This window comes from Diuraphis noxia, unplaced genomic scaffold (genome assembly GCF_037042655.1).
Source record: "Diuraphis noxia isolate RWA-SAM2 unplaced genomic scaffold, SU_Dnox_SAM2 contig0001, whole genome shotgun sequence".
Taxonomy (NCBI): domain Eukaryota; kingdom Metazoa; phylum Arthropoda; class Insecta; order Hemiptera; family Aphididae; genus Diuraphis; species Diuraphis noxia.
Window position 1 is genome coordinate 34,223,752 of NW_028301711.1, and position 16,032 is coordinate 34,239,783.

A 16,032-nucleotide genomic window follows, 5' to 3' on the forward strand; every position below is an offset into this window, starting at 1 on the left:
AAACTATTACAATATATTCTGTAAATTTTTTTACATATTTTTATAAACTTTAATAATAATAGTTTTAATACAAAATAATAATCCTTTAAGGATAAAATAAGGCAATTTATAACTACGTAATATTTATAATAGTTAAAAATTAAAATATGTTTTGTATAATATATTATAAATGATTTATGAAAATGGGCGCAGCCCGTTTCCCCCAAAATCAACCTTTCTCGTTTCGCCCAGATACCCAATTCGACCAAAGCCATTTTAGTCGTTTTCAAATCAAGTTATAATGATGTATAAATCGTTCGAAGAATTATTCCAACGAGGGTTTCTCCATTTAATAAAACGTGTTGTAAGATTTTCTTTTTACTCTAATTAATGTTCAAACGAATATTTTTTGATTGAAATATTAAAAATCTCACAATTAATACCTTAACACACAATATCTAACACATAAATTAAATATCAACAAGTCGATAGAACACTAACATACCTATTACTCTTTATAGTATACTGTTATAAACAGTGGACACTTTGTAAGGAGAAAAAAAAAAACCAATTGCGAACAATTTAGACAGTGATACTAAATTGTTAATAACTGATCACAGATACTTTGAACCTTAAAAAAAAATATATATATTTTTTTAAATTACTCAACGTTTCAGATCACAGTCGTTATATTAATATAAGTTTGGTAAAATTTGCCTGAAGAAAATAATCTATTTAAATACAATATAATGAATCGATTGATTGATGAACGTAAATCCCAATTTTTTTTAAATTCAGTGAGATATACCTTTTTAGGAAAAAAAATGAAACAAAAAAAAAACATTTTATTATAAAACAAAATATTAAAACATTATCTAATTTAAAAAATCATATTATATGACTTAGTACTTTCTAAAATAATGCAATAAATTAGAGTCCACATTTTTGTTTTTTATAACCATGCAAAAGGTAATAAAATAAGAGATGATTACTTAAACTATACAATACAAACTAACGAAATAACAGTATTGGAGAATTATTACTATCATATAAATATCTATACATATAATATAATTATCTATACACAATGCAATAAGAACAAGTCTAATAACGATTTTATGTTTTTTTATAGATCAGACAAAGTTTCAGATGTACAGGCAAAAACACGACGAGGAAAATACGGAGAGAATTCATGAAGATAGTAAAATGAGGTGAGTTTATCACTTATTAGCAACTAAACAAATCTATTAATAAAAATAATATTATTAAACATTTATTAATGACAAGCATAATGTAAAATTCTAATTGAGAAAAGTGTTAAGGTTATTCAATTATAGAATCAGACATATTCTAACACATAAAATTATATAAATAGAAGAAATAATACACAAATATATACAACGGCAAAACCGCATAAAAACTAGAATTTTTCATACAATTATTCAAACCAAATGGTATATTATATTAAAATCAATAATAATAAATAACGAAATTAAAAATTTTAATCATTTTAAATAAAATGTCAAATAATATTAATATTTATTAATGAATGTGAACTCTTGTATTAAAATTGTTATCATGTTCAGGATGAAGAGAAGCGGTGGCGATGGTGGAAGGGGTTCGGTGATGTGGCTGAAAGGATCCGATACAGAGAATGATGATACCATTGACGTGGTTATAGATTCTTTGTTGGAAAAAAATAAAAGGTTAGAATTGAAATCGAATTATTTCACTACTAATTTTCTGAAAATGTAACTGTCAATATGTAAACATTGATTTTACATCACATATTAAAAAAGTAATTTCTTAGACCTTCCTATCGAAACTTTTAAAATTATAATCGTGTAATGTTGTTCCAAGTTTGTAATGAAATATTTTGAAATTATTCAAACCAACTGGTATATTATATTAAAATCAACAATTATAAACAAAGAATATAAAAATTTTGATTATTTTAAATAAAATGATTAATAATGTATACATTAATTAATGAAAGTGAACTACAGTTTTAAAATTTTAATTATGTTCAGGATGAAGAGAAGCGGTGGCGATGGTGGAAGGGGTTCGGTGATGTGGCTGAAAGGATCTGATCCCGAGAAAGATGATAGCACCGACGTGGTTAAAAATTCATTGTTGGAAAATAATAAAAGGTAGAATTAAAATCAAATTATTTCACTACTTACTAATTTTCTGAAAATGTGACTGTCAATATTTAAACATTGATTTTACATCACATATTAAAAAAGTAATTTCTTAGACCTTCATATCGAAACTTTTAGAATTATAATCATGTAATGTTGTTCCAAGTTTGTAATGAAATATTTTTAAATTATTCAAACCATCTGGTATATTATATTAAAATTATTTGTCATTACTTAATGAAATTGAACTCTTGTTTTAAAATTTTAATCATGTTTAGGATGAAGAGAAGCGGTGGCGATGGTGGAAGGGGTTCGGTGATGTGGCTGAAAGGATCTGATCCCGAGAAAGATGATAGCACCGACGTGGTTAAAAATTCATTGTTGGGAAATAATAAAAGGTTAGAATTAAAATCAAATTATTTTACTACTAATTTTCTGAAAATGTCACTGTCAATATGTAAACATTGAATTTACATCACATATTAAAAAAGTAATTTCTTAGACCTTCCTATCGAAACTTTTAAAATTATAATCGTGTAATGTTTTTCCAAATTTGTAATGATATATTTTACAATTATTCAAACCAAATGGTATATTATATTAAAATCAATAATAATAAATAATGAAATTAAAAATTTTAATCATTTTAAATAAAATGTCAAATAATATTAATATTTATTAATGAATGTGAACTCTTGTATTAAAATTTTTATCATGTTCAGGATGAAGAGAAGCGGTGGCGATGGTGGAAGGGGTTCGGTGATGTGGCTGAAAGGATCCGATACAGAGAATGATGATACCATTGACGTGGTTATAGATTCTTTGTTGGAAAAAAATAAAAGGTTAGAATTGAAATCGAATTATTTCACTACTAATTATCTGAAAATGTAACTGTCAATATGTAAACATTGATTTTACATCACATATTAAAAAAGTAATTTCTTAGACCTTCCTATCGAAACTTTTAAAATTATAATCGTGTAATGTTGTTCCAAGTTTGTAATGAAATATTTTGAAATTATTCAAACCAACTGGTATATTATATTAAAATCAACAATTATAAACAAAGAATATAAAAATTTTGATTATTTTAAATAAAATGATTAATAATGTATACATTAATTAATGAATGTGAACTACAGTTTTAAAATTTTAATTATGTTCAGGATGAAGAGAAGCGGTGGCGATGGTGGAAGGGGTTCGGTGATGTGGCTGAAAGGATCTGATCCCGAGAAAGATGATAGCACCGACGTGGTTAAAAATTCATTGTTGGAAAATAATAAAAGGTAGAATTAAAATCAAATTATTTCACTACTTACTAATTTTCTGAAAATGTGACTGTCAATATTTAATTATTGATTTTACATCACATATTAAAAAAGTAATTTCTTAGACCTTCATATCGAAACTTTTAAAATTATAATCGTGTAATGTTGTTCCAAGTTTGTAATGAAATATTTTGAAATTATTCAAACCAACTGGTATATTATATTAAAATCAATAATAATAAATAACGAAATTAAAAATTTTAATCATTTTAAATAAAATGTTAAATAATATTAATACTTATTAATGAATGTGAACTCATGTTTTAAAATTTTAATCATGATCAGGATGAAGAGAAGCGGTGGCGATGGTGGAAGGGGTTCGGTGATGTGGCTGAAAGGATCTGATCCCGAGAAAGATGATAGCACCGACGTGGTTAAAAATTCATTGTTGGGAAATAATAAAAGGTTAGAATTAAAATCAAATTATTTTACTACTAATTTTCTGAAAATGTCACTGTCAATATGTAAACATTGAATTTACATCACATATTAAAAAAGTAATTTCTTAGACCTTCCTATCGAAACTTTTAAAATTATAATCGTGTAATGTTTTTCCAAATTTGTAATGATATATTTTACAATTATTCAAACCAAATGGTATATTATATTAAAATCAATAATAATAAATAACGAAATTAAAAATTTTAATCATTTTAAATAAAATGTCAAATAATATTAATATTTATTAATGAATGTGAACTCTTGTATTAAAATTTTTATCATGTTCAGGATGAAGAGAAGCGGTGGCGATGGTGGAAGGGGTTCGGTGATGTGGCTGAAAGGATCCGATACAGAGAATGATGATACCATTGACGTGGTTATAGATTCTTTGTTGGAAAAAAATAAAAGGTTAGAATTGAAATCGAATTATTTCACTACTAATTTTCTGAAAATGTAACTGTCAATATGTAAACATTGATTTTACATCACATATTAAAAAAGTAATTTCTTAGACCTTCATATCGAAGCTTTTAAAATTATAATCGTGTAATGTTGTTCTAACATTGTAATGAAATATTTTTATATTATTCAAACCAACTGGTATATTATATTAAAATCAATAATAATAAATAACGAAATTAAAAATTTTAATCATTTTAAATAAAATGTTAAATAATATTAATACTTATTAATGAATGTGAACTCATGTTTTAAAATTTTAATCATGATCAGGATGAAGAGAAGCGGTGGCGATGGTGGAAGGGGTTCGGTTATGTGGCTTAAAGGATCTGATCCCGAGAAAGATGATAGCACCGACGTGGTTAAAAATTCATTGTTGGAAAATAGTAAAAGGTAGAATTAAAATCAAATCATTTCACTACTTACTAACTTTCTAAAAAAGTAACTGTCAATATGTAAACATTGATTTTATATCATATATTAAAAAAGTAATTTCTTAGACCTTCCTATCGAAGCTTTTAGAATTATAATCATGTAATGTTGTTCCAAGTTTGTAATGAAATATTTTTAAATTATTCAAACCATCTGGTATATTATATTAAAATTATTTGTCATTACTTAATGAAATTGAACTCTTGTTTTAAAATTTTAATCATGTTTAGGATGAAGAGAAGCGGTGGCGATGGTGGAAGGGGTTCGGTGATGTGGCTGAAAGGATCTGATCCCGAGAAAGATGATAGCACCGACGTGGTTAAAAATTCATTGTTGGAAAATAATAAAAGGTAGAATTAAAATCAAATTATTTCACTACTTACTAATTTTCTGAAAATTTAACTGTCAATATGTAAACATTGAATTTACATCACATATTAAAAAAGTAATTTCTTAGACCTTCCTATCGAAACTTTTAAAATTATAATCGTGTAATGTTTTTCCAAATTTGTGATGATATATTTTACAATTATTCAAACCAAATGGTATATTGTATTAAAATCAATAATAATAAATAACGAAATTAAAAATTTTAATCATTTTAAATAAAATGTCAAATAATATTAATATTTATTAATGAATGTGAACTCTTGTATTAAAATTTTTATCATGTTCAGGATGAAGAGAAGCGGTTGCGATGGTGGAAGGGGTTCGGTGATGTGGCTGAAAGGATCCGATACAGAGAATGATGATACCATTGACGTGGTTATAGATTCTTTGTTGGAAAAAAATAAAAGGTTAGAATTAAAATCAAATTATTTTACTACTAATTTTCTGAAAATGTCACTGTCAATATGTAAACATTGAATTTACATCACATATTAAAAAAGTAATTTCTTAGACCTTCCTATCGAAACTTTTAAAATTATAATCGTGTAATGTTTTTCCAAATTTGTAATGATATATTTTACAATTATTCAAACCAAATGGTATAATATATTAAAATCAATAATAATAAATAACGAAATTAAAAATTTTAATCATTTTAAATAAAATGTTAAATAATATTAATACTTATTAATGAATGTGAACTTATGTTTTAAAATTTTAATCATGATCAGGATGAAGAGAAGCGGTGGCGATGGTGGAAGGGGTTCGGTTATGTGGCTTAAAGGATCTGATCCCGAGAAAGATGATAGCACCGACGTGGTTAAAAATTCATTGTTGGAAAATAGTAAAAGGTAGAATTAAAATCAAATTATTTCACTACTTACTAACTTTCTAAAAAAGTAACTGTCAATATGTAAACATTGATTTTATATCATATATTAAAAAAGTAATTTCTTAGACCTTCCTATCGAAGCTTTTAGAATAATAATCATGTAATGTTGTTCCAAGTTTGTAATGAAATATTTTGAAATTATTCAAACCAACTGGTATATTATATTAAAATCAACAATTATAAACAAAGAATATAAAAATTTTGATTATTTTAAATAAAATGATTAATAATGTATACATTAATTAATGAATGTGAACTACAGTTTTAAAATTTTAATTATGTTCAGGATGAAGAGAAGCGGTGGCGATGGTGGAAGGGGTTCGGTGATGTGGCTGAAAGGATCTGATCCCGAGAAAGATGATAGCACCGACGTGGTTAAAAATTCATTGTTGGAAAATAGTAAAAGGTAGAATTAAAATCAAATTATTTCACTACTTACTAACTTTCTAAAAAAGTAACTGTCAATATGTAAACATTGATTTTATATCATATATTAAAAAAGTAATTTCTTAGACCTTCCTATCGAAGCTTTTAGAATAATAATCATGTAATGTTGTTCCAAGTTTGTAATGAAATATTTTTAAATTATTCAAACCATCTGGTATATTATATTAAAATTATTTGTCATTACTTAATGAAATTGAACTCTTGTTTTAAAATTTTAATCATGTTTAGGATGAAGAGAAGCGGTGGCGATGGTGGAAGGGGTTCGGTGATGTGGCTGAAAGGATCTGATCCCGAGAAAGATGATAGCACCGACGTGGTTAAAAATTCATTGTTGGAAAATAATAAAAGGTAGAATTAAAATCAAATTATTTCACTACTTACTAATTTTCTGAAAATTTAACTGTCAATATGTAAACATTGAATTTACATCACATATTAAAAAAGTAATTTCTTAGACCTTCCTATCGAAACTTTTAAAATTATAATCGTGTAATTTTTTTCCAAATTTGTAATGATATATTTTACAATTATTCAAACCAAATGGTATATTGTATTAAAATCAATAATAATAAATAACGAAATTAAAAATTTTAATCATTTTAAATAAAATGTCAAATAATATTAATATTTATTAATGAATGTGAACTCTTGTATTAAAATTTTTATCATGTTCAGGATGAAGAGAAGCGGTGGCGATGGTGGAAGGGGTTCGGTGATGTGGCTTAAAGGATCTGATCCCGAGAAAGATGATAGCACCGACGTGGTTAAAAATTCATTGTTGGAAAATAGTAAAAGGTAGAATTAAAATCAAATTATTTCACTACTTACTAACTTTCTAAAAAAGTAACTGTCAATATGTAAACATTGATTTTATATCATATATTAAAAAAGTAATTTCTTAGACCTTCCTATCGAAGCTTTTAGAATAATAATCATGTAATGTTGTTCCAAGTTTGTAATGAAATATTTTGAAATTATTCAAACCAACTGGTATATTATATTAACATCAATAATAATAAATAACGAAATTAAAAATTTTAATCATTTTAAATAAAATGTTAAATAATATTAATACTTATTAATGAATGTGAACTCATGTTTTAAAATTTTAATCATGATCAGGATGAAGAGAAGCGGTGGCGATGGTGGAAGGGGTTCGGTTATGTGGCTTAAAGGATCTGATCCCGAGAAAGATGATAGCACCGACGTGGTTAAAAATTCATTGTTGGAAAATAATAAAAGGTAGAATTAAAATCAAATTATTTCACTACTTACTAATTTTCTGAAAATGTAACTGTCAATATGTAAACATTGATTTTACATCACATATTAAAAAAGTAATTTCTTAGACCTTCATATCGAAGCTTTTAAAATTATAATCGTGTAATGTTGTTCTAACATTGTAATGAAATATTTTTATATTATTCAAACCACCTGGTATATTATATTAAAATCAATAATTATAAACAAAGAATATAAAAATTTTGATTATTTTAAATAAAATAATAAATAATGTATACATTAATTAATGAAAGTGAACTACAGTTTTAAAATTTTAATTATGTTCAGGACGAAGAGAAGCGGTGGCGATGGTGGAAGGGGTTCGGTGATGTGGCTGAAAGGATTTGATCCCGAGAAAGATGATAGCACCGACGTGGTTAAAAATTCATTGTTGGAAAATAGTAAAAGGTAGAATTAAAATCAAATTATTTCACTACTTACTAACTTTCTAAAAAAGTAACTGTCAATATTTAAACATTGATTTTACATCATATATTAAAAAACATTGTATTGAAATATTTTTAGATTATTCAAACCACCTGATATATTGAAATCATTTATTATAAATAACGAATATAAAAATTTTGATTATTTTAAATGAAATGGTAAATAATGTATATATTACTTAATGAAAGTGAACTCTAGTTTTAAAATTGATTTTACATTCATATATTATTTAAAATTTTACACATCTATTATATTAACCTCAACGAAACTCCTACCTGAATAATTTACTTCATATATATTGTACTTACCTACCCTTTCCTAACCTTTTTTGGTTTTTTTTTTGATCTTCTAAAAACATTGAGAAATTTTTATTTTTGATTTCTAATAAAATTTAACCTTACCTCAAAGGACGCTACAGCCCCATATGTTTTTTCCGTCTTACTAGTGTGTAACAAAGAGAATTTTACGTTCAGTAGTTTCAATGAAATTCACAATTTTAAAAATACCCATAACTCGCTTTAAAATTAGAATATAATAATAACTTAATTGGTAACCTAGATAATAATGTTACCTTTAATTTTTATAAGAGTTCAATTCACCCTGAATTTTAAACCGGCCTAGTTAAATTAGAACTGCTTAGTACAAAATTTGCTTTTTTACGCACTTGTAAGGCGGAAATAACACATGTGGGTGTGGCGGCTTATTAATACAATGTATTAATTATTAGTCATTATAACAAAAAGTAAAATGTATTATGATTTATAACATCCTCATCCCACATCCCACCAATGAAAATGTCTGGTCATGCTACTGGGTTTACGTAATAAAGAAGTATCTATTGACGTAATAAAATTACATCCATTATTTATAGTATTTTAAATTTATTATTTATTTTGAAAAGAAATATTATGGTTTCCATTGGCTATTTTAAATGTATTTTTTTAAATTATTTTTCCCAAAAGGGTAAAACGACATGCGACTTACAGAATTATTCTTGGTGAATCATACAATGGTTTATATAAACAAAAAGAGAAATAGTATATCCCAATTCAGACTCGAAAGCGGTTTGGATTCATATGAGAATAGCAAAGACATTAAAACCAGCATCAATATGGATAGAATAAGAAGGAACCAGAAGAGGTTCCCTGAAGAAAATCTTGATGAATAGTCCAAACGCGTATTGAGTTTATAGCACAACTTATAATCGAATTTTATTAAATTAATATTTTTGTAAAAAAAAAAAATATGTTATTAAAAATCAATATAATCAAATAAAAATTATTCTTTTTAAAATTTAGTTTATTGTTTTGCTTTTCCGTTTAATTTAGCCAACTAAATCATTTTCTGAAGGAAAGCAACATAAAATTATTTATTTTACAATTTTATATCTATTAAATTATAATTAAGTAGTATTTTACAAGTTTATGTTTGATTAATACAATTGAACCTTATATTTTCAGCAACAGTTGCGGGAGTTGTATTTACAAATTAGGAAATACAATACATTTACAGTGGTAGAATATATCCTCATTTCATTAGAAATAAATAGATAACATAAATGTGTTTGTTACATTAACATTTTCAAACATTATTTTATCTAAAACATTGAGACAACTTAGTCACTGATATAATATTCCAAGTTCGAAGAACCTCGCATGTCTTTATTTTTTCTACCAGACTGTGATGTTTGAGACTGTCTAGAACAGTGCTTCTTAACCTTTTTTCATTATAGGGCCTCCTAAATTTAATGTTAAACTGTCATCAAGGCCCCCTTAACAGTTTGATTATTATTTAATAATAGTAATCTAACCTTTATCGACCGTACCGTAAGATTTTATCCACAAAATGATTATTTGTATGATATTGTATTTTTAATGATTATTCATATGGTCGGTTATAATATAGTTAAATAACCGAAAATAATTTAAATAAAATAAATAATTCAAGTTCCACCCAGCCATATAGCCATGGCCTCCAGTTTTAGAAGCACTAGTTTAGAAGAACCTACCGATTTGTCTTGCATAATTTGAGGTGTTATTTCAAGTAAATTACAGTATTTAGTCACCCCTAAAATAATTAATTAATTAATTTGATAATTATTGAATAATAAATTAAGATATTATTGTAAGAATGTATTATTTTGTTGTGTTGAGTGTTGTATGGAGGGGTATAGCCGGTATAGGCAAACAAACTTCTAAAACTGGTAAGTATTTTGTTGGTACTACATTTTTTTTTAGAGTCTTTTTTTTCCCAGGAACAAAGTCAGTAGGCAAAAAATGTATCGAACATACTCTTGCTATAATCCATTATATAAACATAATATTTACATTACTACATTGAATACAGGTATCAATCACTGAATTATCTTTAGAAGACAAAAGTTACCATGCTCTAAAGAAATTTCTGATCCTAAACGTGTTAATTTTATCCACTCATTTAATAGGTGTGTTTTAGGAAATCGGTGGAAACCGATATATTTACTTCCAGTCCTATTAACACATCCTTCCACAGCACAAGTTGGCATTATAAAGGAATAAAATACAACACAATGATTTAAATTTTTTCTAAAATAACTTTATTATTCATTTAACAATTAATAGTTAATTATAAGTAACAAATTACAATATTTAATTATAACAATAGTAATATAATATAAATTGATAACATAAATATTAGCTACACAAATATACATACAATATAAATCATAATTATAATAATAAATAAACATAGTTTGCTTGTATAATTCTATAATGTATATATATTTTATTATATTATTATATTTATATATTTTATTATAAATTTTATATTAATCCTCTTGGAGCATCCATTGAAGATCAACCACCTGACTTACAACTTGAGTTATGTGACCTTCAAGCTGACATGTTCCTAATCACCAGACAAGAAAAGGGACCTGAATTTTTAAATTGCTGTCTAAGGAGAAATTCCCAAACCTGCGAGATTTTGGACTGAAAATGACATCAAGGTTCGGAAGCACATATATATGTGAAAGTGCCTTTTCCTACATGAAATACATTAAAAACCCCAACAGAAGCAACCTTACTGATTCTATCTTACGTCATCTCATGAGATTGTCTACAACTGAACTGGCAGTGGACATTTCTTCATTGGTGGATGAAGCCGATCGACCACAGTCTTCACATTAGATATATTTTCATTATTATTACAATGTTTGTCTTAGTTCTTTAAAAAACTACCTCTACATTTTCAGTATGTAGAAAAAATTTAGATGTTGAGCAATAAAAGAAATAATACTACTTTTTTGTTTTAATTATTTTTATACCTCTCATTATTTTGTTGTTATTTTAACAAAATTAGTGTATGGCCCGCAACCAGATCAGAGGTTTAAGTTTTGGCCCTTGAGACCTTGAAAGTTGGACACCCCTGTTATAAAATATATATAATAATAAAATAATTTAAGAAAAAGCGGGAACCCATCCACCGGTATTTTATGATAACGAAAACAGCTGTGACCACCAACGCTAACTACGACCAAAACTCGTCTTTTTTTGATAAACTGCTGACATACCTGGTTTGTTATATCATGGATGCATCTACTTCGGAAGGTTATTCCAGTAGGTGAGGCATAAAATAAGGTTAGGTTATAAATGATTAGCTTTAGACCAGTTATAAAACGTAAAATAAGGTATAAAATAAATAAGTATAACATATGAGATAATATTTAATGATAAATTATCCTACCGTTATCTCTTCATCTCTATTTTCAACTTTAACATCAATGAAACATACGCTTTTAGTTGGTTTTTCCAAATCCGTTAAGAATGATAACTCTTCAAATAACCAAGATGATCGTTGATAGACGTCGTCTATCCCAGCACCACTTCTTTTCGAGTCGTTATTTTTTTTTTATTTTAATTCTTTCCGAAAGTTGCTTCTTAATGTATTCATTTTTTTTTACATCTTCAATTGTAGAGTCATTTTTCAAATATTTATGATAAATTAAAAGTTTTTTATAGGCAGATTTTTTTTTATCTCTATTACTACGAACATCGCACAATTCAGGTAATTGTTTGTACTATGAAATAATATCACGCAATATGGATCGATCGCGGCATTCGCGGCTTGTGATTTCACTTCCGTCATCCGTCAGACGGCTTGGGTTTTTTTTTTCAAATTTTTTTGTACGTTCAATATGATTAAGGTGTCACTAAAACTTTTACTTTTTATGGCACAATAAATTCATGTTTGTCTTCTTATTATGTTGTATCTTGCATGATAAATATGATTTTATTTTAGTGAAGGGGGAGGTGATGCTATACCTTCTCGAGGTCTCCCCGTGAGTAGTGTATTCTTGGTCTGCTTTCCAAATTCCTCAAAGGTTTTCTCACGGATCAAACAATGAATACACGAAACCAAATAGCATCAAACCGACAGCCAAACATCCACGGATTTCCTGGCTCATTCGACAAAAACAGTCCTTTTAAGGACTACCCCACTGACGTACGTGATCATCGCGTAAATAACATAAAAAATAAAATGTCATCCAAAAAATATAAAATATATAAAAAATCAAAAACACAGAAAAAGGAAACATACATGCATATGGACGAACACCAATACCCTAGTAAAAAAGAGCCACAAAGAACAATACGAGTAGCGCACTTAAATATAGAAGGATTAACGAGAGCCAAGTCCGACATTATAAGCAGGATATTTAAAGACACAGATGTACTGGCATTACAAGAAACTAACGTACCGGAAAATGAGACAAGACGCCTGAAAATACCTGGTTTTAATATGATAGACTTTAAAGGACACGCAAAACATGGATTGGCTACATATATTAACCAAAACTATAAAGAACAACATATAAATCCTGTTGAGGGTAACGCACACACAATTGGCAAATCTCTAGAAAATCTGTTAATATACAACGTCTACAAACCACCCTCAGAAAGATGGTACAACACTGTGCTCCCAGTCCAACAAGCCGTCCTCTCAATTTACATAGGAGATTTCAATTCACATAGTACTGAATGGGGCTACTCTAGAGTCATGAAGATGGAGAAAAGCTCACCAGCTGGGCCACACTCCATCGCTAACACCTAGTGTACGACGCTAAGAGGGGGGAACTTTTAAATCAGGTCGCTGGGGGAAGACCACATCACTTGACCTATGCTTTACATCAAGAGACAAGGATGACCAACCTATAAGAGTATCACGTTCAATCATACCAAACTTCCCCAAAAGCCAACACAAACCAGTTATTATAGACATAGGAGTCAATTTCCCAAGGATCAACAAACCCGAAATGCACCGGTGGAATCTACGAAAAGCTGAAGGTCAAATTTCACTAAATACATGGAGGAGAACATAAATCGCATCGCCCCTATCCCAGAAAACTACCTAAGATTTGTTAAGCTTATCAAAAAAACTGCTTCACTGGCTATAGCAAGAGGGCATAGACAGAATTACATCCCATGTTGGAGCAAAGAGTGCGACTCCTTACTACGTGAATATGATGAAACCGGAAATGAAGTAACTGCCAACCGTTTGATAACTTTCCTGGATGAAGAGAGAAGAAATAGATGGATAACTGCAATGGGAGAAATGGACTACACGCATTCAAGTAGGAAAAGTTGGTCACTCTTGAGAAAGCTTGGTGCCGCACAACCAACAAGAAAGGTTGGTAGTGTAGCTGCCGGTGATGTTGCTAATATACTTTATAAAACATCAAATATTAAACCCCATAAAAACGAAAAATCGAGGTAAAAAGGGAATTCCAAGAAGAGCTAAGTAGTCGCAAAGAAGAGTCGGCTCTTATGAACGAGTTCACTGCTGAAGAGGTTTATAACGCATTAAAATCTATGCAAAATGGAAAAGCAGCTGGAGTAGATGGAATCCTTCCAGAATTCCTTAAAAATTTAGGACCACGAAGCATTTATTGGATTTCAAAACTGGCCAGTAAAATAGCAGACACTAATGTTCTTCCAAGACTCTAGCGTGAAACTAAAGTGATAGCTATTTTGATACCCAACAAAGAAGCCAGGAACCCAAAAAACTATCGTCCTATATCTCTGCTGTCAATAATGTACAAGTCGTTTGAAAGACTCCTCCTAAGACTCTTAGAACCACTCTTAGAAGAATCCATGCCTATAGAACAAACTGGTTTCAGGAAAAATAGAAGTTGATGTGACCAAACCCTCGCACTAGCATAGTAGCAACGCACATTGAAAATGGTTTCCAACGGCAGAAAAAATCCGGAGCAGTCTTTCTGGATCTGTCAGCTGCGTATGATACGGAATATTACTAAAACTGGCTAAAATAATAAAATGTAAAGCAACGATAAGACTACTAGAGAACCTAATCTCTAACAGAAAATTCAGTGTATCTCTCAATGGGAAAGTAAGCAGTTACAAAATACTACGAAATGGACTACCACAAGGATCTGTATTATCACCAATTCTTTTCAACATATATACTGCTGACATTGCCTGCACGAGCTCAAGAAAATTCATGTATGCGGATGATGTGACACTTGTCGCCCAAGCCAGAACCTTCACAGAACTTGAGGGTACGCTAAACGATGACCTAATAATTATGCAAAAATATTTTCGAAAGTGGCATTTAAAACTAAATCCAAGCAAGTATGTAACAAAGGTTTTTCATCTTAACAACCGAGAAGCGAACAGAGAATTAAAGATACAAATTGATGGGGAAAATATTGTATCAGAAGAATGCCCCAAATACCTAGGTCTGAAATTTGATAGGACCCTAACATATAACCATCACCTGGAGGGAATGAAAAATAAACTAAAATCACGCAACAACGTTATGGCTAAGTTAGCTAGCACCACCTGGGATTGCCACAACAATGTACTCCGGACTACAGCACTATCGTTGGTTTATAGCGTAGCCGAATACTGTGCACCCGTGTGGGCTAGAAGCGCTCATTGCGCTAAAATTGACGTAAAACTAAACCATACCATGTGTATCATATCAGGTACAGTCAGGTCCACTCCGACAATATGGTTACCCACCCTTTCGAATATAGCCTCCCCCCCCAGATTTAAGGAGACTATCGCACATTACAAAGATATTACATAAGCTAAAAAGCCAACCAGTTTTACCATTACAAATTGACATCCTCAAACATCCACCATTACACCTTAAGTCTAGAGCTCCAATATGGAATGCAGAAACTCAAAGCGAATCAGTTGATTACCTATGGACGAGACGCTGGGAACAGTCAGAAACCCGTAATAGAGACCTGATCAAAGAACCATTTAAAAAAGTCCCTGGCTGGGATAGCACAAGGGCTATAATATGGACAACGCTTAATCGAATAAGATCGGAACAAGGAAGATGCAACTACCTACTTAACAAATGGTGTATGGTAGACTCTCCACTTTGCGAATGTGGAGAAACGCAGACAATCAAACATATGGTTGAGTCGTGTCCCATTACAATGTTCAAAAAAGGATTAACAAAACTACACGAGGGCGGACAAACAGCCATAAAATGGCTTGAAGAACTAAATACTCGTCTGTGATTTCTATTGTTATTAGTATACCTAATTAAATATTATAACCTAACCTATTGATGTTATTATGATTTATTATACCTACTATAATCTATCATACTAACATTTTATATATTTTATTACTTGTTTTTAATTAGTTGACTAGTTATCTTAATTATCATAGTTATATATTTGTTTTAATTTTACTAACTTTATCCATAACATTTCTCACGTTATCTGAAGTAGAATATGTCATATGTAAATGAAAATAATAATTTTAGTGAAAATGACCAC

General features: G+C 28.9%; 1 protein-coding gene across 5 annotated transcripts in view; it reads left to right on the forward strand.

Moving 5' to 3' along the window:
- The window catches only part of LOC149060592 (uncharacterized), a 50,513-nt gene extending 40,983 nt beyond the window's left edge, over nucleotides 1-9,530 (forward strand). For 2 of the 5 annotated variants that reach the window (XM_089218204.1, XM_089218199.1), the window contains exons 2-19: nucleotides 1,112-1,190; nucleotides 1,566-1,685; nucleotides 2,010-2,129; nucleotides 2,399-2,518; nucleotides 2,843-2,962; nucleotides 3,287-3,406; nucleotides 3,734-3,853; nucleotides 4,178-4,297; nucleotides 4,622-4,741; nucleotides 5,011-5,130; nucleotides 5,458-5,577; nucleotides 5,902-6,021; nucleotides 6,349-6,468; nucleotides 6,738-6,857; nucleotides 7,185-7,304; nucleotides 7,632-7,751; nucleotides 8,079-8,198; nucleotides 9,200-9,530. In XM_089218204.1, the coding sequence (XP_089074330.1) occupies nucleotides 1,129-1,190; nucleotides 1,566-1,685; nucleotides 2,010-2,129; nucleotides 2,399-2,518; nucleotides 2,843-2,962; nucleotides 3,287-3,406; nucleotides 3,734-3,853; nucleotides 4,178-4,297; nucleotides 4,622-4,741; nucleotides 5,011-5,130; nucleotides 5,458-5,577; nucleotides 5,902-6,021; nucleotides 6,349-6,468; nucleotides 6,738-6,857; nucleotides 7,185-7,304; nucleotides 7,632-7,751; nucleotides 8,079-8,198; nucleotides 9,200-9,275 (2,058 nt within the window). In that variant the 5' untranslated portion in view covers nucleotides 1,112-1,128 and the 3' untranslated portion in view covers nucleotides 9,276-9,530. The remainder of the gene's footprint in view (nucleotides 1-1,111; nucleotides 1,191-1,565; nucleotides 1,686-2,009; nucleotides 2,130-2,398; nucleotides 2,519-2,842; nucleotides 2,963-3,286; nucleotides 3,407-3,733; nucleotides 3,854-4,177; nucleotides 4,298-4,621; nucleotides 4,742-5,010; nucleotides 5,131-5,457; nucleotides 5,578-5,901; nucleotides 6,022-6,348; nucleotides 6,469-6,737; nucleotides 6,858-7,184; nucleotides 7,305-7,631; nucleotides 7,752-8,078; nucleotides 8,199-9,199) is intronic. The other 3 variants (XM_089218212.1, XM_089218210.1, XM_089218217.1) reach the window with 3 other exon arrangements.
- The last annotated feature ends 6,502 nt before the right edge of the window (nucleotides 9,531-16,032 follow it).